Source organism: Oncorhynchus mykiss, chromosome 17, assembly GCF_057628025.1.
Source record: "Oncorhynchus mykiss isolate SJ-2025 chromosome 17, ASM5762802v1, whole genome shotgun sequence".
In the NCBI taxonomy this organism is placed as follows: Eukaryota; Metazoa; Chordata; class Actinopteri; order Salmoniformes; family Salmonidae; genus Oncorhynchus; species Oncorhynchus mykiss.
Genome location: NC_143038.1, coordinates 43849652 through 43877433, shown reverse-complemented (window position 1 = coordinate 43877433; position 27782 = coordinate 43849652). Strand labels below are relative to the sequence as shown.

The window sequence follows — 27782 nt, the reverse complement described above, 5'->3', positions numbered from 1 at the left end:
CACATTTTTTTACTAATTTGGACAGATTTCCACCATTCTAATGTACATTGCTTGTGTTATTTGGCCCAAGCAAGTCCCTTCTTCTTATTGGCGTCCTTTAGTAGTGGGTTCTTTGCAGCAATTCGGCCTGATTTACACAGTCTACTCTGAACAGCTGATGTTGAGATGTGTCTCTGTGTAGCATTTATTTGGGCTGCAATTTCTGAGGCTGTTAACTCTAATTAACTTATCCTCTGCACCAGAGATAACTCGGCATCTTCCTTTCCTGTGGCGGTCCTCACGAGAGCCTGTTTCATCATAGCGCTTGATGGTTTTTGTGAGTGCAATTTTCCGGATTGACTGACCTTCATGTCTTAAAGTAATGATGGACTGTCGGTTCTCTTTGCTTATTTGAGCTGTTCTTGCCATGATATGGACTTGGTCTTTCACCAAATAGAGCTATCTTCTGTATAACACCCCTGTCACAACACAACTGATTGGCTCAAACGCATTAAGAAGGAATTAAATTCCACAAATTAACTTTTAACAAGGCACACCTGTTTGAAATGCATTCTAGGTGACTACCTCATGAAGCTGGTGGAGAGAATGCCAAGAGTGTGAAAAGCGGTCATCAAGGCAAAGGGTGGCTACTTTGAAGAATCTAAAATATACTTTTTTGGTTACTACGTTATTCCATATGTGTTATTTCATAGTTTTAATGGTTTCACTTTTATTCTACAACGTAAAACATAGTAAAAATAAAGAAAAACCCTGGAATGAGTAGGTGTCCAAACTTTTGACTGGTACTGTATATACAGTAGTTGTTGTGCCCAGGGTTTATTTACGAAGTGAGGGTCTTTAACAAGGACACTGTCAAAGCTAATTGGTTGAACATTTTTATGGTTGTGTTTGTTTGGGTTAATGGAGTCCAAAGGAAGCCATCGTGGCCCTCATAAAGAAGTGTGTGTAATCAAAATGTCACACTTCATTGTTGCCAACACACAGATCTTCTGTGTGTGTGTGTGTGTGTGTGTGTGTGTGTGTGTGTGTGTGTGTGTGTGTGTGTGTGTGTGTGTGTGTGGCCAGACAACTACACACAGCCAAAGACTCTGCGGCTACAGACTTCTAGACGGCTGCTTTACACTGCAGCCCTATGAGTGTGAGTACAGTGGTTCAGGCAGTCTTGGCAAAGGCATTGAGGTGGCAGAGGAAGATGAGATGCTGAGTCTGGTAAGAACTATGTGGCTGGTGCCTGCTCTTCAAGAACTGTTTGAACTGGTCTACTAGAAGCTCTACTATACAGTAACTGTCTTGGTTAAGCCATAGCATCTGCAGCAGCACAGGCCTGTCTACTGTCAGCATGGCCTTAGGGACCCTGGTGCAAGCTGCCTGCTCTAAAACAGCTGGCCTCAATTACTGAGTCAAATCCCCATCGAATTCACCAGGGCCTGAACTAACTGGATGACACAAAGCCCTCTGAAACACACCCTCTACTCTACTGCCTGCACTGACATTTTAAAGTACAGTAACAGTAACTACTGTTATGATCACTGTTATCATATTCAAATAGTTAACCTTTAGAATGTGTTAAAGATGTAGCTTTCAATTATATTCAAACGTTTGGAGTACAGTACATACTGTACAGGCAGAGGAAGAGGAGTACATTTTGCAGCATAAGACTGCACTTTACTCAAACGCTCCAATGTAAAGGCTGGGGCTAGCTAGCAAGCTGTAAATCTATCACTGGCCGCCCTAAATGGCAGAGAATAATCCATGTATTCATTGATGTGAGGGAAAACAAGGCACAGTCTTGTAGCATGCATGGCTTCAGCCGTGCCTCGACCCTATAGGATAATACCGGTAAGGCCTGGCTGGCTTTAAGTCCCTCCTCAGCCCAGAGCTACAGGAACAAGAGCTTTATATGGGGAGATTCTGCACTTTGCTGAACATCAGCTTTGCCAATTAAAATGGAGGTTTCATCCAGAATGAGATTACTTTTCTATCGCCTTTGGATGGTTTGAGATTTCTAAGGAGTAAAATCATTATCGCTTGCATATTATAAGAAGGACATTTATATCCAAAGGCTATTCATTTTAGTGAACCTAAAATGCAGCAGGAGTCGTTTTTGGACAGATTAAAGTGAGAAAAATAGGGTGGAGTAGTTTGAGATCTGTGGAGAAAAACTTGGCAAGAACGGATGTAACTCCATGTGTACTCAACAAGTTCACACGCTCTGAGACAATATAAAAAATTGAATCTGCACACCCAAGCAAACACACAAACAGAGTAGACATGCTCTGGCAAGGCAAGTAGACACACAAAGACACACTTGCATGAACACACACACACGCATACACAATCCCTCGCTGCCTCACATACAGTTTAAATGTTTGGCTCAGTTTGAAGCTAGGTGGTCTTTAACGGTGTGGTGGTCTCATCTCTTCATGGGAGGGAAACTCACTTGAACTGGTGGTGCTCTCTGGAGCTGCGGATCTTGTTGGAGAAGCGCTCGGCCAGTTTCTCCAGGCTGCGGGAGTACTCCAGCTGGATCTCAGCCTTGCGGCGGAAGAAGTCCTGCAGGTCCTGTAGCAGCTGGATACGAGACTCGGACTGCTGCTCCAGGCATTTGAACTGCTCCACCAGCTGGTTACGGATCTCTATGCATCAAAACACAAAACAGGACGAGTCAATAAGTCATAAGAGTCATCATCTCCAGAAAATCAGGGCATGGGGCTGGATTCAGTCAACCCTGCCGTGTTTGACATCTTTGTTCAAATGTTCTCCCCCAAAAAGTGTCTTAGTCTGAAAACATTTATCTGAGAAGAGTTTATGTATAATGAACAAAAATATAAATGCAACATGCAACAATTTCAACTATTTTACAGAGTTACAGTTCATGTAAGGAAATCAGTCAATTGACATACATTCATTAGGCCCTAAGCTGTGGATTTCACATGACTGGGCAGGGGGACCCAGTTGAGAGCCATGCCCAACCACTGGGGAGCCAGGCCCAGCCAATCTGAATGAGTTTTTCCTCACAAAAGGGCTTTATTACAGACAGAAATACTCAGTTTCATCAGCTGTCCAGGTGACGGGTCTCAGATCAGATGATCCTGCACGTGAAAAAGCCGGATGTGGAGGTCCTGGGCTGTCACGGTTACACATGGTCTGTGGTTGTGAGGCCGGTTGGAAGTACTGTCAAATTCTCTAAAACTACGTTGGTGGTGGCTTATGATAGAGAAATTAACATTCAATTCTCTGGCAACAGCTCTGGTGGACATTCCTGCAGTCAGCATGCCAATTGTAGGCTCCCTAAAAATGTTGACATATGTGGCATTTTGTATGTGACAAAACTGCACATTTAAAAGTGGCATGTTATTGTCCCCAGCACAAGGTGCACCTATGTAAGGATCATACAATAATCACCTTCTTGATATGCCACACCTGTCAGGTGGATGGATTAACTTAGCAAATAAAAAATGCTCACCAACAGGGATGTAAACAAATTTGTGCACAAAATTTAAAAGAATTAAGCTTCTTCTTTTTTTACATGTTGCTTTTATATTTTTGGTCAGTAGATTTGTTTTACAGCACCCTAAACCATTCTGTGGATTTATTCAAGATACATTTGTTTTAAAGTGTAAAAGAGACATTTAATACTTTATCTTATTATGGGTTTATCATAATTCTGTTATGATAGTTGCGCCAAGGATTATTTTCCAACCGTGAAATAGGTTACGGAGGGCACTGAAATCTCATCAACATTCACACATTTTCTACTTTTATAAACTGGGCTTGTTCTTTGCCTCGAATCACTGCAAGTTGGCTGGAAATAACGGTTTTCACCTTGCACACCTAACAACCATGAAATGTCCTGTCACATATTTCACTGTGTTAACAAAGTGTTTTTCTCTCTAACATCCCTCAGGCAAAGCTGTCAATCAGCACCACACATCATGTCTGAAAGAGTTGGAAGCTTAATGTTGGTCCCTGAGTTTGTATTGTAGCAGTCTTTTCTGTATTCAAACAGACTGTTTCCCCTGGTTCCACCCTGGGCTATTGAATATCTCTTTAGGAAGATGAGAAACGACTGCCTGCTAAATGTAATGTAGCGTAATGGCTCCAGAGCTGAGCTGAGCTAAGATGAGCTGTGTGAGAACGGGCTTCAGGAATTCAAAATGCTGTCAATGGTGCTTAAAACCCTACGAGGGGAACCTGACACTGGCAGTCTCACTGAAGATTCTCGACGCTGGTGGGTACCCAGGAGAGAAACCTGAGTTTTCATCGGCTTTGTATTGTTGTCACTGAGCTCCAACTTTGCCTCGACTGAAGAACAAAGAATGGCCTATTTAACTGAAAAAAAACAGCAAATCTGAGATGCTTCTTTCTGATCTTCATAAAACAGCTACTGTAAACAAATGGAATAAAGGGGAAATATTATTTGAAAGCAAAGTAATACTGACTAGCTATCGGATTGAAAGGTGGTATCACTAGTCAACAGAAAGGAAAGACCTCACGAGCATGCTGTATTCAGCATGCAGAATCAACGCTTTTTCATGTGCCATACCATATGTATCGGCATCAAACAATACTGTGTTCTTTTGGTTTTCTCCACAGAGGTTCCTGGTCCAGTAAGCTTAAATAATATAAATATGGGATGGCGGGGGCAGAGCAGTTTGATGTTAAATAGGACTGGCAGCGTCCCTTTGCCTGGTGCCCAGAAAGGTTTGTGTTCTGTAATACAAGGTGAAGCTCGTTCGCTGCTGCAGGCTTCAAAGTACTGATTGGAGACAGAATGTGAGCGGACAATTTCTTTGCTGAGGCTTAGAGAATAGTTTGAGTCTTGGATTTGTCTGAGGTCAACAGCATAGTGGCTTCAAGTACTCCAGGCAAGGTCAAAACTATAAGAGGTCCCTGTGAAGTAGCTTTGTCATAGGACATTAGACATAACACAGGCCATGGGGGTGACATTCTGTACGGCAGATGTACTGTTAACTGCACAGCACCACCACAGCAATGACAAAGACCATGTTTCCATGCTGCAGAGGGTGTAATTTGGTCAGCCAAGCCCTTCCCGTGGATATATACAGTCTGTGACTTAGCGAAGGGAAGTTGGCCATTTGTGTTTAGCAACTGGAGCAGTGATCTTGTGCAGGGGATGGTTTCTGTCCCTGTGATGTTGCGCCGCCTGGCCCCAGCCCCAAGCGGCATCCTACAATCTGTGGTTAACCACTGTCCCAGCCCTTCCTTTTACCCATGGGCCTCCCTCGCTCTCCATCAGCCTACATGGGCCTAGGTCTCATATAACCAGCACCAGCCCTGGAGATGCCTGGCTCCTACAACAAACACATTCCAACCCCTACTTCCAGGGACGCTGAGCTCTTCCCAGACTGAATGAAGGATTGTTTTCTTCCTTTCTTTCCATTACTTTCTCTCATTTTCTCTCTCTACATGTAGGCTATCCAGTGGCAAAACAAGAGGAGCCAGGAGAAACGCCCCAGAAAAATCTGACACTGATCCGCATGAATGGCAGGGAGGACTTTTTAAAACACTCTTGTAAAAAATGGCCGACTGTGATCCGGCAGCTGCAATGGTGGATTTGACAGACGAGTTTGGAAAAATAGGTCACTCGCGCCAGAAGTGTGTCCTCACCTCTTAGAAACCATGAGCAATCGCAGAATTATTCCCCAGTATTCTCGATTCCTTGCATAGCGCCTTCATTGTGGTTTATTTGAAGTGTCTGAAGCCTTAGTGGTTCTTCTCAATCTGTGAAGAGGAGGAATGCTGTGAATTTAGGCCTGCAGTTACAGATGATGCTTTGCCCTTTTGAACAGAACCAAAACAAGTCCTGTAGCCAGCATGACATCAGTTCAAATAAACATTTTCAAAATGGACCTTTTAGAAAAAAGAATGTGAATGTTCTGGATTACGTATAAACATCAATGTTTCATGGAATGAAAAGGAATCCATGACATCAAACGTTTACTGTTTGAATATTGGCTACGGCCCAATTCTTTGAGAGCAATCAAGTTATTAAAAAAAGGAGCTCGTTCGAGGTTATGAGTCCCCTATTTGAAATAAAAATGTGCATTTCAAACAGCGTTTGTGGTTCACTTGTTCATGCGTTTGTATGGATAACAAGCACTGACTACTCCCAGTGTTGGGGGAGGGAAGATGGAGGTAATTCAAATCCTCAAAATTAACAGGAGCTCTACTAATTAGATCTAGGCCATAAGCACAACCTTTAATTGAAGGGTACAATTTACTTGGCTTTAACGCCATTGTTTGATTAGGCAATGCAGCAATTACATACGGCAGGCGCACAGCATGCCTTCTCTACACATGTTTCCATTTGTGGGTGGATGTGTCTGCTCATAGGGGTGGCAACCTCAGAGAAAAAGAGTACAGGATTGAGCGCGAGGGGGGGCAAGGGAATGAGGGGAAGAGGCAGTGGTAGTTAACCACAGGGTCCATCCTTCATCACTACTTCCCACGCCCATAAGGAACAACACCAAAGGGATACAAAACCCCTCTTTTGAGGGCTATACAAAGTCTTTAAATTAGGGGAAGAGGATGGGGAGATAGAAATATCCTGATGAGGAAATTCTACCACAATTACATATGGGGGAGAGAAGCTAGGAACTGAACAACATTGTTCCTACAACAGAGCTATCCTTTTGTCTATTTGTGCTACTTCATCTGAAAGTTAACCACCATTGACTGTCTCAGTTTGATACAAGAGCAAATATTCTAAATCAGCACAAATACCTAACAGTAAGATCATCAATGATGGATGCACCCCTACTCTAGTAAATGTATTTTGCAAACAAACGTATCAAGACTGCAGAAAATGTGCAATGATGGCGCAATCTATATTGAGCTAATGTTCAATTGTCATGATTCTCTGCAGTGTATATTGATATCAAAGGATTGCATGAATCCAATTCAGTTACTACTGAACATAGAATGCAACTTTTCTGGCAAGCCAAAGTGATGATGCGGTATTACTGGCTCTCCCTGAAAGCTATTGGAGTCACAGGCTTCATTCATTATGCAGTAGAACACGCAGACAGATAGGCCTATGTGTAGAGGCATCAATCCACAACCACTTGTTTATCCCTGAACAGTCTCCTCTGTATTAATGAAACTGTACGTAACTTGAATGTGTAACGTGAATAAGTCTGCGAAAGAGAATGCTCTCTGTCAGTACAGTATGACTGCTTCTCTGAATGTACGGGTAACTGCCAAAATAAAAGGAAACACTTGAGTAAATGAGGGATACAAAGTATCTTGAATGTAGGTGCTTCCACACAGGTGTGGTTCTTGAGTTAATAAAGTTATTAACATCACATCATGCTTAGGGTCATGTATAAAAATGCCCAGTTACCCATTATTTTGGCTACAATGGTTAGAGGAAGAGTTCTCAGTGACTTTTGAAGAGGGGTCTCAAAGGAGCATGGGAGTTTAAAGTTTGTGTGTGTACTTGTTTCCTTATCTTATCAGGACCCTAATGTCCTAACAATTCACCTGAATGTCCTGACAAGATAGGAAAAAAACGTTTTTGTAAAAGTCAGGACTTTTTTAACATCCTGAATTTATTCAAATGCTATTTTAAGCCTAATGGTTAGGTTTTGGGGTTAAGGTTAGGGCAGGGTTGGGGAAAATAGAGTTTTAATGGTCAAACATTTTCACTCCACAAAAATACATTTCTAGAAAATAAAGCACTGTGTGTGTTAGTCTCAGTCACCAGATGTCAACCCCACTTGAACATCAAAAAAACACCAGATTATGGACATCCTTGTGGCAGAATGGTGTCAAATCCCTCCAATAGAGTTCAAGACACTTGTAGAATCTATGCCAAAGTGAATTGAAGCTGTTTTGGTGGCTCGCAATGGCCCAACGCCTTATTAAGATACTATGTTGGTGTTTCCTATATTTTGTCAGTTAAGTATGAAAGCCTGTACTGGTGTGCAATGTGCATGCTGGTAAACTCTTTTTAATGTAAAACGTGTTTTTCAGCTTATAGATTACCTCTCACCATCGGAAGCAGATAAGCGCTCATGGACCTCAGCTTGGCTTGGCTCTCTTTATGCCTATATCTTACACCAAGTAAGTTCTCCAAGAATCATATCTTTAGTTTGGCAGGCATGTCTAAATCACAGTCAAATGCCCTGCTTAATTAATGCATCTACGTAAATCTTTGTGATGAAGTTGCCCGAGTCTGTTACTTTGCATCGTTTTTGTTCCACTCACACATGATATTAACTGCAGTAGTTTGTGTATGGCAAATGTTATCATGCAGGTGTGATCTGCAGTCAGGAGTGGTCCTAGCTCATTAACCAGCCCTGTGAGAGCAGATGGGACAGCAGAGATAAGAAGGGATCACTTCAACACTGACCTTGAGACAATACATTATCATAATCACTGCCTAGCCTAAACCCCCACCATCATCCCCACCACAAGGCACCTGCTCAATAAGATCACTACACGTCTGGGACAACGTCCCAGGACAGGACAAGAATTATAAAGCCAGCGACCTCTTAGAAAAACACTAGGATGTAGGAGATCCCTGAACTTTGACCTCTCAGCAGAATAAAAATCTATAATCACATCTGCAGGGCGTCATTTGCTGAGAGGCCGTTTTATGGGATCCTGAACAATTCGGCAATTTTGTGTTTTTTTCCCACTGATTTGAACTTTTTTTGTACATAATGTTTCCGCCATCATTTCCTAAGAACAAAAAAGAGCTTCTGGACATCAGAATATCAATAACTAACCGTGATTTTGATGAAGATTTCTACTTCAACGAGTCCGCAGGATGTCCTGCTCACCCCGGACCAGGGACTAATTCCTGAGACTTGTAAAATAGACTACGTCGGTGAGTACATAAACCACCTTTGTACATTCGCCAATAGAACGAAGGGTAATCACTGGAGAATAAAACTGGACGAGCTCTGTTCGAGACTACCCTATCAACGGGACCTGAAGAACAGTAATGTCCTGTTTCTCTGAGTCGTGGCTGAACATTGACATGGATAATACAGTACCAGTCAAAAGTTTGACACACATACTCATTCAAGGGTTCATATTTTTTATTTTTAGTATTTTCTACATTGTAGAATAATAGTAAAGACATCAAAACTATGAAATAACACATATGGAACCATGTAGTAACCAAAAAAGTGTTAAACAAATCAGAATATATTTTAGATTCTTCGAAGTAGCCACCCTTTGCCTTGATTACAGCTTTGCACACTCTTGGCATTCTCTCAACTAGCTTCATGATGTAGTCACCTGGAATGCATTTCAATTAACAGGTGTGCCTTGTTAAAAGTTATTTAGTGGAATTTCTTTCCTTCTTAATGTGTTTCAGCCAATCAGTTGTGTTGTGACAGGGTAGAGGTGGTATACAGAAGATAGCCCTATTTGGTAAAATATCAAGTTCATATTATGGCAAGAACAGCTCAAATAAGAGAAATGACAGTCCATCATTACTTTTACTAGGCGGTGTCAGAGAAAGGCACAAAAAATAGTCTAAGACTCCAGTTACCCAAGTCATAGACTGTTTTCTCTGCTACTGCACGGCAAGCGGTACCGGAGTGCCAAGTCTAGGTCCAAAAGGCTCCTTAACAGATTCTACCCCCCCCCCCCCCCCACCACACTTTTGTTTTTAACCTGCTGCTGCTCGCTGTTTATTATCTATGCATAGTCCCTTTACCCCTACCTACATGCACAAATTACTGTATCTCCGCACGTTGACTCAGTACCGGTACCTCCTGTATATAGCCTCATTATTGTTATGTTATTGTGTTACTTTTATTATTATTTTTTTAAACTCTATTATCTTAGAACTGCATTGTTGGTTAAGGGCTTGTAAGTAAGCAATTCACGGTAAGGCCTAAACCTGTTATATTCGGCGCATTGTGACACATAACATTTGATTTGATGTGAAGTGTTGGTCCCATGAGCTGAAATAAAAGTTCCCCAAAATGTTCCATATGCACAACAAGCTTATTTCTCTCAATTGTTGGGTAAAGATTTGTTTACACCCCTGTTAGTGAGCATTTCTCCATCCATCTGACAGATTTGGCATGTAAAGAATCTTGTGCTGGGGACAAAAAACGGCCACTCTAAAATGTGCAGTTTTGTCACACAACACAATGCCACAGATGTCTCTAGTTTTGAGGGAGCATGCAATTGGCATGCTGGCTGCAGGGATGTCCACCAGAGCTGTTGCCACAGAGTTGAATGTTAATTTCTCTACCATAAGCCATCTCCAACGTTGTTTTAGAGAATTTAAGGCCTCACAACCGCAGACCACATGTAACCACGCCAGACTAGGACATCCACTTCAGTCTTCTTCACCTGCGGGATCATCTGAGACCAGCCACCCGGACAGCTGATGAAACTGAGCAGTATTTATATCTGTAATAAAGCCCTTTTGTGGGGGAAAAACTCATTCAGATTGGCTGGGCCTGGCTTCCCAGTGGGTGGGCCTATGCCCCTCCAGGCCCACCCATGGCTGTGCCCTTGCCAGTCATGGGAAAACGAAGTTAAACTAAAGGGGAGAGGTGTGTGTCTTTGCGCCATCTCTAATATTAAGGTAGTCTCGAGGTCCTGTTCGCCTGAGTTAGAACACTTCATGTTAGGCTGTAGACCATACTATTTACAAAGAGAGTTTTTATCTATATTTTTTGTAGCTGTCTATTTACCACCACACTCAACGAGCTGTATAGGGCCATTAGCAAACTAGAAAATGCTCATCCAGAGGCGCCACTTGATTTTGGACGACGGTGATTTTTATGCAGAGAAACTGAAATCTGTCTTACCTAATTTCTACCAGCATGTCACCTTTGCAACTAGAGGCTAAAAAGAATCTCTACATCACCTTTACTCTACACACAGAAACTCATAAAAAGCTCTGACCATAACATTATCCTCCTGATTCCTGCTCACAAGCAAAAACTCAAACAGGAAGTACCAGTGAAGTGGTCTGATGAAGCAGATGCTAAGCTACAGGACTGTTTCACTAGCACAGACTGGAATATGTTCTGGGATTCATCCGATGGCATTGAGATGTTCACCACATCAGTCACCGGCTTCATTAACAAGTGCATCGACAATGTCATCCCGAAATTGACCGTATGCACCTATCCCAACCAGAATCCATCGGTTAATGGCAAAATCCGCACTGAGCTAAATGCTAGAGCAGAACACTAATCCGGACGCATATAAGACAGTTTGCTTCGCCCTCAGATGAACCATCAAACAGGCAAAGCGTCAATACAGGACTAAGATCGAATTCTACTTCACCGGCTCTGCTGCTCGTCGGATGTGGCCGGGCTTGCAAACTATCACAGATTACAAAGGGACACCCAGCCAAAAGCTGCCCAGTGACGCGAGCTGCCCAGACAACCTAAATGTATTCTATGCTCGCTTCGAGGAAAGCCACACTGACCATGCATGGGAACACCAGCTGTTCCAAACGACTGTTTGATCACGCTCTCCGTAGCCAATGTGAGTTAGACCTTTAAACAGGTTTACATTCAGAATTCAGAGCAGTGGGCCAGGGGACACAGAATGAAAAGAAGTAGTTAGCCCAGACCAGGCCAGGCCCAGGTTAGAGAGAGGACCTACTTTACTCCATGTTTTAACTCCCCTCAAGTCATAAAATCACACTTATCCGATATGTTATTATCTTCCTCTGTGGTTCCCTACAGAAAATCTGGAAAATGGCCCACAGCTGCAGTGTGGAAGCGCAGAACAAGGCACCATAGGCTTTAACGAGGGTAAATGCAATTAACATATTTTCGTTTCACAACAAAGAATCGTGGCTTCTGAAAGTCTCTAGTGTAAGTGTACAGAATATGTCTCTCTCAATACAATATATATATATATACACCAGTAATAAAGACAAACATCAGAGGGTATGTAATTAAAAGTTGGAGACTTTTATCTCCCTCACCAACTTTAAACATCTGTTATCGGAGCAGCTAACCAATTGCTGCAGCTGAACATAGTCCATTGGTAAATAGCCCACACAATTTACCTACCTCATCCCCATACTGTTTTTATTCATTTACTTTTCTGCTCTTTTGCACACCAGTGTCTCTACCTGTACATGACCATCTGATCATTTATCACTCCAGTGTTAATCTGCTAAATTGTAAGTATTCGCCTACCTCCATGTGTAACTCTGTGTTGTTGTCTGTTCACACTGCTATGCTTTATCTTGGCCAGGTCACAGTTGTAAATGAGAACTTGTTCTCAACTAGCCTACCTGGTTAAATAAAGGTGAAATAAAAAATACAAATAAAATTACCCTACGCTCAACTTGTTCTTCCTAGAAGTCATTCCAGGACAATGCACCGATGCAGAAGTTTTGTGCAAGCTTACATAACGACGACTCCAGGCAATTAAGTTGAAACTGAATCGGGGAAAGCCCGAAAGGTATGCTTGTCATCGGCAAGGACTGGGGAGTTTTTCAGGATAAAAAGAAACAAAATAGAGCTAAGCACTGGCAAAATCCAGAGGAAAACTTGGTTCAGTCTGCTTTCCAACAGACACAAAGACAAAAACACAAGGCCAAATATACACTGGAGTTGCTTACCAAGACAATGGTGTATGTTCAAGTGGCCTAGCTACAGTTTTGACTTAAATCCACTTAGAAATCTATGGCAAGACTTGAAAATGGCTGTCTAGCGATGATCAACAACCAACATGACAGAGCTTGGAGAATTTTAAAAAGAATAATGTGCAAATATTTTACAATGCAGGTGTGCAAACCTCTTAGAGACTTACCTAGAAACTCACAGCTGTAATCGCAGCTAAAGGTGATTTTCACGTGTATTGACTCAGGTGTGTGAATTCTTATGCAAAATTGATATTTCTTTACATAATTTTAAATACATTTGCAAACATTTCTAAAAACATGTTTTGACTTTGCCATAATGGGGTTGTGTGTGTAGATGGGTGGGGAAAAGTCTAGTTAATCAATTTTGAATTCAGGGTGTTACACAGCAAAATATGGTATAAGTCAAGGGGTATGAATACTTTCTGAAGGCACTGTAAACCTGCTCAACCTTGTCTTCCAGCTCTCCACGGAACAGTGCACAAATGTGAGAAAATGTAAACTGGTGTGTCGTGTGTGTGTCCTGGAGTGTGTGTGTCCTGCATAGCATCCTCAGGGTGGCTTGGCTGGGGAGAGAGGCACAGTAAGCCAGCCTGTGCAACCAGAGTGCAGTGGAGCAGACTGCTTTAGCCTGATAGCCCTGGTAATTTCATCTCACAAAGGCCACTTACAGCCAGACAGAGACAGCAGCAGCCATTCCCCATCATCCCCATGCCACACACAAGATGCAGCATTAAACATGGTTCGTTTCACCTCAGGGCACTACAGCCCCCCATTATCACCTCAAACACTGAGGCCTGTTATGGTGAGTGGAGTACATCAACACATCCAATATGAATATGAATGAGTCAGAGCGTTGTGGGGTAAAGGGAAACACAAGAGGTTCATGGGTTTCTGTAACATCTGGGTTGTAACATCTGGGTTTGTGTAACATCTGGGTGTGCCTCATGAAAAATAAACATCCTCAGAAGGAATTAGCCTCCTTGGCAACAATATCACTGTTGGATTACACACACACACACACACACACACACACAAGCGAGAGCACGCACACACAACATATACGCACGCGTACATGTATGCAGCAGACAAAAGTGTCTGCCTGAAAGCCAAATTCACTCACCTAATCCCTTACACAGCTTTTCTGGCCTCACAACTGCAGAGCTTACCGTCCCCTTACAGCTCTCTACATTAGGTGCCAAATACTCATGAAAATCAGCCTGGAGTAGACTCTCACACTGCACATGCCCAATGACAGTAGCCTAACCTCATCATCGCACTCAAATGGAAGACTGCCTTATCCTTTTCTAGGACGTTTTCCATTGCTGACTGTTTTTTCAGACCTGGCTTTTGGATGGGTGTGGGAGGCATGGCATCCTTCTCTGTGCAACCCTCTCTCCATTCTCATCCAGGCTCAGTTTTCCACTCTTCTTCTGTTTATCATTTATCCCGGGTCATTACCATCTGGTTTATGGTCACTTCCTTTTCAGGAACACTTCCTTTTCAGGAACTTGAAATTAGATCAATACAGTTCAACCCAGGCAGGGATACATTTTCCCCCTGAATGGAATAAACGTTTGTCACATGCTGATAGATGAAGTAGCCATGAAGTAGCCGTGTTCTTGCATGATATGGAGTAGATCTGCCAATCGTGGTAAGTAGCCTAGCGGTTAGAATGGCGAGCCAGCAGCCAGTTCGAATCCAGGGTTCAACAGAACAAATCTGGTGGGAAGTGGGCTGGCAACCTTGGGGTTGCTGGTATCAAATCCTAGTTGCCATTGCCTACCTACCGTAGTGACCTTGTGCCCTTGAGCAAGGCACTTAACCCCCCACAACAACATCACCCCGGGCACCCAGTGTGGCAGCCCCCTGCACCTCTCCAAAACCTGTATACGGTATGTACTGTATATCTATGTGTATGTATGTCTGTATTTCGATGGAGAATGGGTTAAAAGTCAAATTTCAGTTGGACCTTGATCAATCATAATACTATGTGAAGATTACTTTAGGGGTATTATTTGATTGGCAAAATATCTGATTCCCTTTCAATTGCCAATTATTTTTCAAATCTCGATTTCTTCAAACAGTCACCTGTCAAGTGGAGTGCTGTATACTAAAAGGAAGGAAATGTGACAGCTTCTCATCACAGGTCCGGAGGTTCAGACAGACAGACAGACCACTTCACAGTGAGAGATGAAAAACAGTCACCCACTCTCTCTCTCTTTCTCTTGCTCTCATCCTTCCTCACCATTGATTTTCTCTCCTTCCTGAGTATCATCATCACAGTGTCAGCATGCTACACAGAACTGAAGCTTCAAGGAAGCCAAGGCCCCAGCGCACCAGACATGCCCTTTCACAACACCAGCCGTCAATCACAGCCATATCCCGGCACCAGCTGCCATGGAGAACCATGAAAAATAGGCTGCATGGTGTCTCCATGACAACATGGGCGTGCACACATCCCTTGGGAGCAGCTGATTGGAGGAGAGCAGGGTGGGGGGATGCAGATAGGTGGGGAAGAGGGGTTAGAATGCATGTGTAGGTTCACTCCTTGTGACATGACATGAATGTTATTTTCTCTTTCTGTCTCTGGATGTGTAGCAAGCGGAGGCTTTGGATGGATCAAATAATGTAAACATAAATCATAATCTTGTTTAATTACTTTGTATTATTGCTGCTCTGAAACACATCCCTTAACAGAGTCAGTAAATAAAATGGCTTTATCTCCCAGCAGTAACCCAGGCTGAACATGCTTGGGAACGACACAGCGATACTCTATGCACAATATATGTCATATTCTGCAATCACATAATTGATCAAATACACTATACATGCCATTTAACAGGTCTAGCCATTATGATATTACTGCTGTATGGTAAAACATGTATTTGTAGCCAAAGTGTTCATCCTGCCAGACTATTGCTCACCCATTAGCGGCAAGACACTTTCCACTGAGGCCAAGTTCACCTGGTGCCTCAAAACAGTAAACAGAAACCACAGGGAGAGCTTATGTATTCTGGGAGTAGACTGTACCACCACCACAGCTACATACAGCAGCTACAGCAGAAAGAGGAACTTCCTACAGAGCAGAAGACAAAGGGCCTGGAGAGAGAGAGAGACAGAGACAAAGAGAGACTCAGGGACAAGTAAGGAGATAGATAGCCTTGTGCCTCCTGTCCAGTATCCTCCATGTCCGCTGCACTCTGGCCAACTCCAGCCCAGTCTCTGGAGAGCCCAAACCAACTGACCAAGCAAACATGCTCTCAAAAATAACTGCATTTATGGGATCGTACCTTTAAATGGCTGCCAGTGTACCATTGCCTCCAAACCAAGAGTATCTAGTAAAAAAGAGTAAGTAGTCTTGCTCAAGCTTAGGCTTGTGCGAGCCAGAACAGCTCATTGGAGCGGGAGCCTATCTCCTGTTTCTGTAGCAGGAGATAGCCTGAGGCATGCCATCACAATGCCTTAACCCCAATCTATCTCCTTAATGCTGAGTCTCAAGAAGAGACTCATAAGGCCCTATTTTTACAGTCTTTGGTATGACTCAGATGGGATCGAAATCACAACCTTCAAATCTTAGGTTGGACACTAACAACAAGGCCACTGAGTGTCTAGTAGTCTACTTTAAACACCAGTTATTTACTTTATATTTAAGGATGTAGATCTGAAAGCTCTTACTTAGACAACCTCAACAGATGAGTTTAACTTCTGTGTCTCTCATTCCCCTTTTGTTAAGGAAAATAATTGCCTCCTCCAGAGATAGTCAACAATTATTAACTGCAATCCTTCTCTGTGTTTGCTAGGAGTGACTTGGGGGTCCTGATCAGAGACAGTACAGTGGTGATGACAGACAAGACCAAGGCATAGAGCTGCTGTGCTGGGAGTCCCAGGCCAGTGTGAAAAGCTGACAGTGATGAATGTCAATATTTTGGATTGCACTATACTGAGGCCACTGAGACCAGTCAGTTGAAAAAGTGTGAGAGAGCAGAGCTTGACCCTGGAGACCCCATCCATAGAAAGACTGCATCATGACATCATGTCAGTGCTGGGATTTGTTCTGCAGTGGGGCTCACCTGTGGAGCAATTCACCAAACACAGCCTAGGTATACCTCCCTGGGCTCCACAGTCATAAGCCTGCCCCACACATTCCAAGGGGCCCAGACAATCCTCTCTACACATGGATTCATCATTGAGCCACGGTACAGTATAATGTATGTGTGATGTCAAGTGGATTGTATAAGCGGATGATTTAGCTCCAGAGTGCCCTATGATCTTCTACATCCATCTTGACTGCTAGAAGTTTTGCCACCTGTGTATATTCACTTGACAGTTGTGCTTCTCTAGGTCTTCAGTAATGTATAATGGGAGCCTGTGCTGCGATGCTACAGTACATCTCTATCTTCAGTGGAGGTTGCTGAAGGACTGCTGTGCTGCTAATAGCTGCCTCAGATCAATGGTATTTTCATTCATAATCAGTCTTATATATTGCTATATCATATTGCTAATCAGCCAGGTCAGTGTAATTAGGAGTTTATTAATGACTAAAATGGCTAACTTTTTATCCCCCCTTTCTATTTGGTATGGTAGGAAAGAGTCCATGCAGCTAAGTGTTGGCAGTGTGCTGTTGCTAATGTTACTGGTTGTCAGAGGCCACTGTTGTTTTAGCACTTCTCACCGCTGACTGTCTCAGTGACAGAGGTTAAATCATCTGAAAAGTAGAGTAGCCCGCTGTGTCGTCCATGGAAACTCCTTGACTGGGAACTAATGTGGCCTAAATACCATGCCATCATTTCCCCTGCCTGGCTGTGCTCCAACCAGGATTGCTACTCTCTGCTGCATACACAATATTTTTGATATTTTTTCTTTCCTTTCTGTATTGGTTTTTGGTGCTTTTTGTCTCATTTAGAATTATTTTGAGCATAAAAAACTGACTGCATGCTTAGTTACGTGAGATCATGTATTGAAATGGCAGTAAATATTCAGGAGGCCCATGTGTAATTCACCAATGCCGAAGCAAACACAATGATTGAACCTGGGGACTAATCTGTTATTGTAACAGACAAATTAATAATCCGCAGATCACACATTAAATAGAAACTTTTGCTTTACTACTAAGGCCTTGAAAAATATTACGGACTACAAAGGGAAACCCAGCCGCAAGCTGCCCAGTGACGCGAGCCTACCAGAAGAGCTAAATGCCTTCAATAATCGAGGCAAGAAGAAGCAGAAATTCAAGATGTACCAGTGACTAGAACCATTCAACCAATCTGACCAATCGGAATCCACACGTCAAGATTGTTTTGATCACACAGACTGGGATATGTTCCGGTCAGCCTCAGAGAACAACATCGATCTATATGCTGACTCAGTGAGTGAGTTTATAAAGAAGTGCTTTGGAGATGTTGTAACCACTGTGACTATTAAAACCTACCCTAACCAGAAACTGTGGATGGATGGCGGCATTCGCGCAAAATTGAAAGCACGAACCACCACATTTAACCATGGAAAGAGGTCTGTAAATATGGCTGAATATAAACAGAGGAGTTAATCCCTCCGCAAGGCATTCAAACAAGCGAAAAGCCGGTACAGGGACAAAGTGAAATTGCTCAACGGCTCAGACACAAGACGTATGTGGCAGGGTCGACAGGAAATCCCAGACTACAAAAACAGTCGCAAGGCTGCTGGCCCAGACGGCATCCCTAGCCACGTCGTCAGAGCATGCGCAGACCAGCTGGCTGGTGTGTTTACGGACATATTCAATCTCTCCCTATCCCAGGCTGCTGTCCCCAGATGCTTCAAGATGGCAACCAATGTTACTGTACCCAAGAAGGCAAAGATGACTGAACTAAATGACTACCGCCCCATAGCACTACCACAGTACCCTCCAATACCATAGTACCCCCCCAAGCTCATCATCAAGCTGGAGGCCCTGGGTCTCAACCCCGCCCTGTGCAATTGAGTCCTGGACTTTGACGGGTCGCCCCCAGGTGGTGAAGGTAGGAAACAACATCTCACATGACACAACAGTAGTGGGCTTGATTACCAACAACGACGAGACAGCCTAGAGGGAGAAGGTACGGGCACACGGGAGTGTGGTGTCAGGAAAACAACCTCTCACTCAACGTCAACAAAACAAAGGAGAGGATCATGGACGTCAGGAAACAGCAGAGGTAGCAACCCCCATCCACATCGATGGGACAGCAGTGGAGAAGGTGGAAGTTAAGTTCCTCGGTGTACATATCACAGACAAACTGAAATGGTCCACCCACACAACCAGTGTTGTGAAGAAGGCATAACAGCGCCTCTTCAACCTCAGGAGGCTGAAGAAATTTGGCTCGTCACCAAAAACACTCACAAACTGTTACAGATGCACAACCGAGAGCATCCTGTCGGGTTGTATCACAGCCTGGTATGGCTACTGCACCGCCCTCAACTGCAAGGCTCTCCAGAGGGTGGTGCGGTCTGCACAATGCATCACTGGGGGCAAACTACCTGCCCTCCAGGACACCTACACCAACCAATGTCACAGGAAGGCCATAAAGATCATCAAGGACAACAACCACCCGAGCCACTGCCTGTTCACCCCGCTATCATCCAGAAGGTGAGGTCAGTACAGGTGCATCAAAGCTGGGACCGAGAGACTGAAAAACAGCTTCTATCTCAAGGCCATCAGACTGTTAAACAGCCACCACTAACATTGAGTGGCTGCAGCCAACACACTGACTCAACTCCAGCCACTTTAATAATGGGAATTGATGGGAAATTATGTAAAATATCACTAGCCACTTTAAACAATGCTACCTAATATAATGTTTACATACCCTACATTATTCATCTCATATGTATATGTATATACTGTACTCTATATCATCTACTGCATCTTTATGTAATACATGTATCACTAGCCACTTTAACTATGCCACTTTGTTTACATACTCATCTCATATGTATATACTGCACTCAATACCATCTACTGTATCTTGCCTATGCCGTTCTGTACCATCACTCATTCATATATCATTATGTACATATTCTTTATCCCCTTACACTTGTGTCTATAAGGTAGTAGTTTTGGAATTGTTAGCTAGATTACTTGTTGGTTATTACTGCATTGTCGGAACTAGAAGCACAAGCATTTCGCTACACTCGCATTAACATCTGCTAACCATGTGTATGTGACAAATAAAATTTGATTTGATTTAATTTGCTAGCTTTCCTGCCCCGGTCTGCTAACTGCTAGCCCCTGCTAACTGCTTGCTTGCTAACCCGGTCTGCTAACTGCTAGCTTGCCAGCCACGTTCTGCTAACTGCTAGCTTGTTTAGCCCCGGCCTACTAACTGTTAGCGTGTTAGCATCGGCCTGCTAACTGTCTAAATCGCCATGTTCCCAGTCAGCCCAACCACTCACTGGACCCATATGATCACTTAGCTACGCATGCCTCTCTCTAATAGCAATATGCCTCGTCCATTACTGTCCTGGTTTGTGATTACTGTCTTATTTCACTGTAGAGACTCTAGCCCTGCTCAATATGCCTTAACCAACCATGTTGTTCCACCTCCTACATATGCGATGACATCACCTGGTTTAAACGTCTCTAGAGACTATATCTCTCTCATCATTACCCAATGCCTATGTTTACCTCTAATGTACTCACTTTTACTCACTCTAATGTACTCACTTTTACTCCTTTTACTCTCTGTTCCGAACGTGCTAGACGGCCAGTTCGTATAGCATTTAGCCGTACCCTTATCCTACTTCTCCTCCGTTCCTCTGGTAATGTAGAGGTTAATACAGGTCTTGCAGTGCCTAGCTCCACTCCCACTCCCCAGGTGCTCTCATTTGTTGACTTCTGTAACCGTGAAAGCCTTGGTTTCATGCATGTTTCATGCATGCCTACTCCCTAAGTTTGTTTTACTCACTGCTTTAGCACACTTGCCAACCAGGATGTCTTAGTCGTGTCTAAATCCTGGCTTAGGAAAACAACCAAAAACCTTAATCTCCATCGCTAACTATAACATTTTCCACCAAGATAGAACTGCCAAAGGGGGCTGTGTTGCAGAGTTGGCCTGCAGAGTTCTGTATTACTATCCAAGTCTATCCAAGTCTGTACCCAAACAATTCAAGCTTCTACTTCTAAAAATGCACCTTTCCAGAAATAAGTCTCTCACTGTTGCTGCTTGCTATAGACCTCCCTCTGCCCCCAGCTGTGCCCTTGATACCATATGTGAATTGATTTTCCCCCATCTATCTTCTGAGCTCGTGCTACTAGGTGACCTAAACTGGGACATGCTTAACACCCTGGCCATCCTACAATCCAAGCTTGATGCCCTCAATCTCACACAAATTATCAATGAACCTACCAGGTACAACTCCAAATCCGTAAACACGGGCATTCTCATAGATGTTATCCTAACTAACTCGCCCTCCAAATACACCTCTGCTGTTTTCAATCAAGATCTCAGCGATCACTGCCTACCCTGGTCGGTACCCTCCACAGCAACCCGCCAAAGCCTCCACCATGTCTCCTTTACCCAAATCCAGATAGCTGATGTTTTGAAAGAGCTGCAAAATCTGGACCCCTACAAATCAGCCGGGCTAGACAATCTGGACCCTCTCTTTCTAAAATGATCTGCCGAAATTGTTGCAACCCCTATTACTAGCCTAATCTACCTCTCTTTCGTATCGTCTGAGATTCCCTCTCTTCAAAGGGGGTGACACTCTAGACCCTGGTCATGGGTGCACCCAAGAGCTGGTCATGGGTGCACCTCAGCCACGCTCAAGGTCCTAAATGACATCATAACTGCCATTGATAAGAGACATTACTGTGCAGCTGTATTCATCGACCTGGCCAAGGCTTTCAACTCTGTCAATCACCACATTCTTATTGGCAGACTCGACAGCCTTGGTTTCTCAAATGATTGCCTCGCCTGGAATACCAACTATTTCTCTGATAGAGTTCAGTGTGTCAAATGGGAGGGCCTGTTGTCTGGACCTCTGGCAGTCTCTATGGGGGTGCCACAGGGTTCAATCCCCGGGCCGACTCTTCTCTGTATACATCAATGATGTTGCTCTTGCTGCTGGTGATTCTCTTGTACACCTCTACACAGACCACACCATTCTGTATACTTCTGGCCCCTCTTTGGACACTGTGTTAACTAACCTCCAGACGAGCTTCAATGCCATACAACTCTCCTTCCATGGCCTCCAACTGCTCTTAAACGCAAGTAAAACTAAATGCATGCTATTCAACCGATCACTGCCCGCACCTGCTCGCCCGTCCAGCGTCACTAGTCTGGACGGCTCTGACTTAGAATATGTGGACAACTACAAATACCTAGGTGTCTGGTTAGACTATAGACTCTCCTTCCAGACTCACATTAAGCATCTCCAATACAAAATTTAATCTAGAATTGGCTTCCTATATCGCAACAAACATCCTTCACTCATGCTGCCAAACACCCTCGTAAAACTGACCATCCTACCGATCCTCGACTTCGGCGATGTCATCTATAAAATAGCCTCTAACACTCTACTCCTCAAACTGGATGCAGTCTATCACAGTGCCATCCGTTTTGTCACCAAAGCCCCATACACTACCCACCATTGCGACCTGTACGCTCTCGTTGGTTGACACTCGCTTCATACTCGTCGCCAAACCCACTGGCTACAGGTTATCTACAAGTCTCTGCTAGGTAAAGCCCCGCCTTATCTCAGCTCACTGGTCACCATAGCAGCACCCACTCGTAGCAAGCGCTCCAGCAGGTATATCTCAATGGTCACCCCCAAAGCCAATTCCTCCTTTGGTTGTCTTTCCTTCCAGTTCTCTGCTGCCAATGACTGGAACTAACTGCAAAGATTTCTGAAGCTGGAGACTCACATCTCCCTCACTAGCTTTAAGCACCAGCTGTCAGAGCAGCTCACAGATCACTGCACCTGTACATAGCCCATATATCTACCTACCTCATCCCCATACAGTATTTATTTATCTTCCTTCTTCGCACCCCAGTATCTCTACTTGCACATTCATCTTCTGCACATCTACCATTCCAGTGTTTAATTGCTATATTGTAAGTACTTCACCACCATGACCTTTTTATTTCCTAAACTCCCTTATCTTACCTCATTTGCACTCACTGTATATAGACTTTTTGTTTTCTTTTGTTCTACTGTATATTGACTATGTTTTGTTTATTCAACTCTGTGTTGTTGTATGTGTCGAATTGCTATGCTTTGTCTTGGCCAGGTCGCAGTTGCAAATAAGAACTTGTTCTCAAATAGCCTACCTGGTTAACTAAAGGTGAAATAAAAAAATAAAAAAGATCTGGGGAAGGGTACCAAAACATTTCTACAGCATTGAAGGTCCCCAAGAACACAGTGGCCTCCATCATTCTTAAACTCTTCCCAGAGCTTGCTGCTCGGCCTAACTGAGAAATCGGGGGAGAAGGGCCTTGGTCAGGGAGGTGACCAAGACCCCACTGTTCACTCTAAGACAGCTCCAGAGTTCCTCTGTGGAGATGGGAGAACATTCCAGAAGGACAACATTCTCTGCAACACTCCACCAATTAGGCCTTTATGGCAGAGTGGCCAGACGGAAGCCACTCCTCAGTAAAAGGCACATGACAGCTCGCTTGAAGTTTGCCAAAAGGCACCTAAAGGACTCTCAGACCATGAGAAAAAAAGATTCCCTGGTCTGATGAAACCAAGAATGAACTCTTTGGCCTGAATGCCAGGCATCACCTCTGGATGGAACCTGGCACCATTCCTTCCTACGGTGCAGCATGGTGGTGGCAGCATCATGCTGTGGGGATGTCTTTCAGTGGCAGGGACTGGGAGACTAGTCAGGATCAAGGGATGAATGGTGAATGGCGCAAAGTACAGAGAGATCCTTGATGAAAACCTGCTCCAGAGCCCTCAGGACCTCATACTGGGGCGAAGGTTCACCTTCCAACAGGACAACGACCCGAACCACACAGCTAAGACAACGCAGGAGTGGCTTCGGGACAATTCTCTGAATTTCCTTGAGTGGCCCAGCCAGGGTCCAGACTTGAACCCAATTTGAACATTTCTGGAAAGACCTGAAAATAGCTGGGCAGCGACGCTCCCCATCCAACCTGACAGAGCTTGAGAGGAATGAGAGAAATTCTCCAAATACAGGTGTGCCAAGCTTGTAGCGTCATACCCAACAAGACTCGAGGCTGTAATCGCTGCCAAAGGTGCTTCAACAATGTACTGAGTAAAGGGTCTGAAGACTTACAGTGGGGCAAAAAAGTATTTAGTCAACAATAAATTGTGCAAGTTCTCCCACTTAAAAAAATGAGAGAGGCCTGTAATTTTCATCATAGGTACACTTAAACTATGACAGACAAAATGAGAAAAAAAATCCAGAAAATCACATTGTAGGATTTTTTATGAATTTATTTGCAAATTATGGTGGAAAATAAGTATTTGGTCACCTACAAACAAGCAAGATTTCTGGCTCTCAGATCTGTGAGAGCTGTGAGACCACAGCCTTCTTTAAGAGGCTTCTCTGTCCTCCACTCGTTACCTGTATTAATGGCACCTGTTTGAACTTGTTATCAGTATAAAAGACACCTGTCCACAACCTCAAACAGTCACACTCCAAACTCCACTATGGCCAAGACCAAAGAGCTGTCAAAGGACACCAGAAACAAAATTGTAGACCTGCACCAGGCTGAGAAGAGTGAATCTGCAATAGGTAAGCAGCTTGGTTTGAATAAATCAACTGTGGGAGCAATTATTAGGAAATGGAAGACATACAAGACCACTGATAATCTCCCTCGATCTGGGGCTCCACGCAAGATCTCACCCCGTGGGGTCAAAATGATCACAAGAACGGTGAGCAAAAATCCAAGAACCACACGGGGGGGGCCTAGTGAATGACCTGCAGAGAGCTGGGACCAAAGTAACAAAGCCTACCATCAGTAACACACTACGCCGCCAGGGACTCAAATCCTGCAGTGCCAGACGTGTCCCCCTGCTTAAGCCAGTACATGTCCAGGTCCGTCTGAAGTTTGCTAGAGAGCATTTGGATGATCCAGAAGAAGATTGGGAGAATGTCATATGGTCAAATGAAACCAAAATATAACTTTTTGGTAAAAACTCAACTCGTCGTGTTTGGAGGACAAAGAATGCTGAGTTGCATCCAAAGAACACCATACCTACTGTGAAGCATGGGGGTGGAAACATCATGCTTTGGGGCTGTTTTTCTGCAAAGGGACCAGGACGACTGATCCATGTAAAGGAAAGAATGAAGGGGCCATGTATCGTGAGATTTTGAGTGAAAACCTCCTTCCATTAGCAAGGACATTGAAGATGAAACGTGGCTGGGTCTTTCAGCATGACAATGATCCCAAACACACCGCCCGGGCAACGAAGGAGTGGCTTCATAAGAAGCATTTCAAGGTCCTGGAGTGGCCTAGCCAGTCTTCAGATCTCAACCCCATAGAAAATCTTTGGAGGGAGTTGAAAGTCTGTGTTGCCCAGCAACAGCCCCAAAACATCACTGCTCTAGAGGAGATCTGCATGGAGGAATGGGCCAAAATACCAGCAACAGTGTGTGAAAACCTTTACAGAAAACGTTTGACCTCTGTCATTGCCAACAAAGGATATATAACAAAGTATTGAGATAAACTTTTGTTATTGACCAAATACTTATTTTCCACCATAGTTTGCAAATAAATTCATTAAAAATCCTACAATGTGATTTTCTGGATTTTTTTCTTCTCATTTTGTCTGTCATAGTTGAAGTGTACCTATGATGAAAATTACAGGCCTCTCATCTTTTTAAGTGGGAGAACTTGCACAATTGGTGGCTGACTACATACTTTTTTGCCCCACTGTATGTAAATGTCATAAGTTTTTTTATTTTAAAATATATTTGCAAAATTTCTAAAAACCTGTTTTTGCTTTGTCATTATGGGGTATTGTGTGTAGATTGATGAGGGGAAAAAACAATTTAAGCAATTTTAGAATAAGGCTGTAACGTAACAAAATGTGAAGAAAGCTAAGGGGTCTGAATACTTTCCGAATGCACTGTACATTGGTTTTTGGTAACAGAATGTCAAGACACTAGGCAATATTTCTTAAACTTTCAGAAAGCAAGTAATTTCTGCAAAACAAAATACAAATATTGATATTAGTTGGCAGGGGTCTTTGCTTCAATATTACTGTGTTTTGATGCATTTCTAATACCCATTAAATACTGTTTCTGTTAGATGTTGTCTAAGACCCCTTTTCCATCTGTTTGACCAGAAATCAAAGCCTTTGTTTATTCCGAATTTTTAGGATGGGAAATGGTTGAAACATTTATATATGCCTTAATTTCTCAAAAATATAAAGACTCTTAGCTTTCATTTGACACCAAATGTGATGTGCTCCTATGAACTTCACATGTTAGTGCTCATGGGGCTTTTTACATGGAAATGCCCACATTCCTTCTTAACACTTTTCATGTGCCAGCAGTTCAGCCATCACAAATTCTGGATGAAGACAAAATATATTCTGGAACCAATTATTCTATGTCAAAGACTTCAAATGATTATATGATTTATTGCAATACAACAAACCTTTAGCTATAGTATACTAAGGCAAAACAGAAGACAGGAGGTACAATCAGGAAAATATATAGGCGTAGTATTTTTCTGATCCAAGCTAAGCTTACCAGAAGTTCTTAATAGGAAATGATTGTCAGATGTGCAAAATAGTATTTATTATCAAACGATCCACATTTCACTAAAAGGCGGAAGACTAGTTGCATCTGTACAGTACAGTGCACATCTCTGATCTCAGTAATTGTATTAGTGTGATCACTGGGAGTAACAACACCTATAGTCTACACTATTGTCTATCCACCCAATGTGTGAACACTATCCCCTTGGCTCTCACTTGGCAAGAAGTTGGTTTCTTTGGAATGCTTTTCATATTGGCTGCTCTCTCTAGCCCTTCTAATAAAACATAACACTTTCTCCCATTTTGGGTGTGCTGGGATCATAACTGAAACTCATCAAAGCCCACTGCTCTACATGAAACAAACAGGGGTAGCCTGGGGAGAATCCTGAGGCATGAGAGTTAATATTATGGGAGGCCATCAGTACATGATATACACTATATGGTTCTCTCTAACCTTAGTAAGACATAGTTGGACTGTGGCTATGGTTCTAGCAGAGGACATGTGCATTCTTTTGCATTCCGTATTGTAGAAATCGGAGGCTAGATTTGTTCTTATGCTAAAACAATACTTTTTTACTATCCCAGGGGTATTTAGCAGACCTCTGGGTAACATTGACATTATACAGACAGAATGATTTTGGACATACAGTACCAGTCCAGTTAGGTGTGTACCAGTTTGGACACACCTACTCATTCCAGGTGTTTTTCTTTATTTCTACATTGTAGAATAATAGTGAATACATAAAAACTATAAAATAACACATATGGAATCATGTAGTAAGCAAAAAAGTGTGAAACAAATCTAAATATATTTTATATTTGAGGTTCTTCAAAGTAGCCACCCTTTCCTTGATGACAGCTTTGCACACTCTTGGCCTTCTCTCAACCAACTTCATGAGGTAGTCACCTGGAATGCATTTCAATTAGCAGGTGTGCCAGTCCATCATTACTTTAAGACATAAAGGTCAGTCAATGCGGAAAATGTCAAGAGCTTTGAAAGTTTCTTCATGTGCAGTCGCAAAAACCATCAAGCTCTATGATGAAACTGATTCTCATGAGGACCGCCATAAAAAAAAATAATAAAAAAAAAAAAAGGAAGACCCGGGCCTCCCGGGTGGCGCAGTGGTTAAGGGCGCTGTACTGCAGCGCCAGCTGTGCCATCAGAGTCCCTTGGTTCGCGCCCAGGCTCTGTCGTAACCGGCCGCGACCGGGAGGTCCGTGGGGCGACGCACAATTGGCCTAGCGTCGCCCGGGTTAGGGAGGGCTTGGTCGGTAGGGGTGTCCTTGTCTCATCGCGCACCAGCGACTCCTGTGGCGGGCTGGGCGCAGGTGCACGGTGTTTCCTCCGGCGCATTGGTGCAGCTGGCTTCCGGGTTGGATGTGCGCTGTGTTAAAGAAGCAGCGGCTTGGTTGGTTGTGTATCGGAGGACGCATGACTTTCAACCTTCGTCTCTCCTGAGCCCGTACGGGAGTTGTAGCGATG

At 43.5% G+C, this 27782-nt stretch overlaps 1 protein-coding gene across 2 annotated transcripts in view; it reads right to left on the bottom strand.

Annotated features, from left to right (window-relative positions):
• The window catches only part of srgap3 (SLIT-ROBO Rho GTPase activating protein 3), a 120705-nt gene that overhangs the window by 85060 nt on the left and 7863 nt on the right, over positions 1-27782 (bottom strand). For both annotated transcript variants that reach the window (XM_036950354.2, XM_090205686.1), the window contains exon 2: positions 2441-2636. In XM_036950354.2, coding sequence (XP_036806249.2) covers positions 2441-2636 — 196 coding nt within the window. The remainder of the gene's footprint in view (positions 1-2440; positions 2637-27782) is intronic.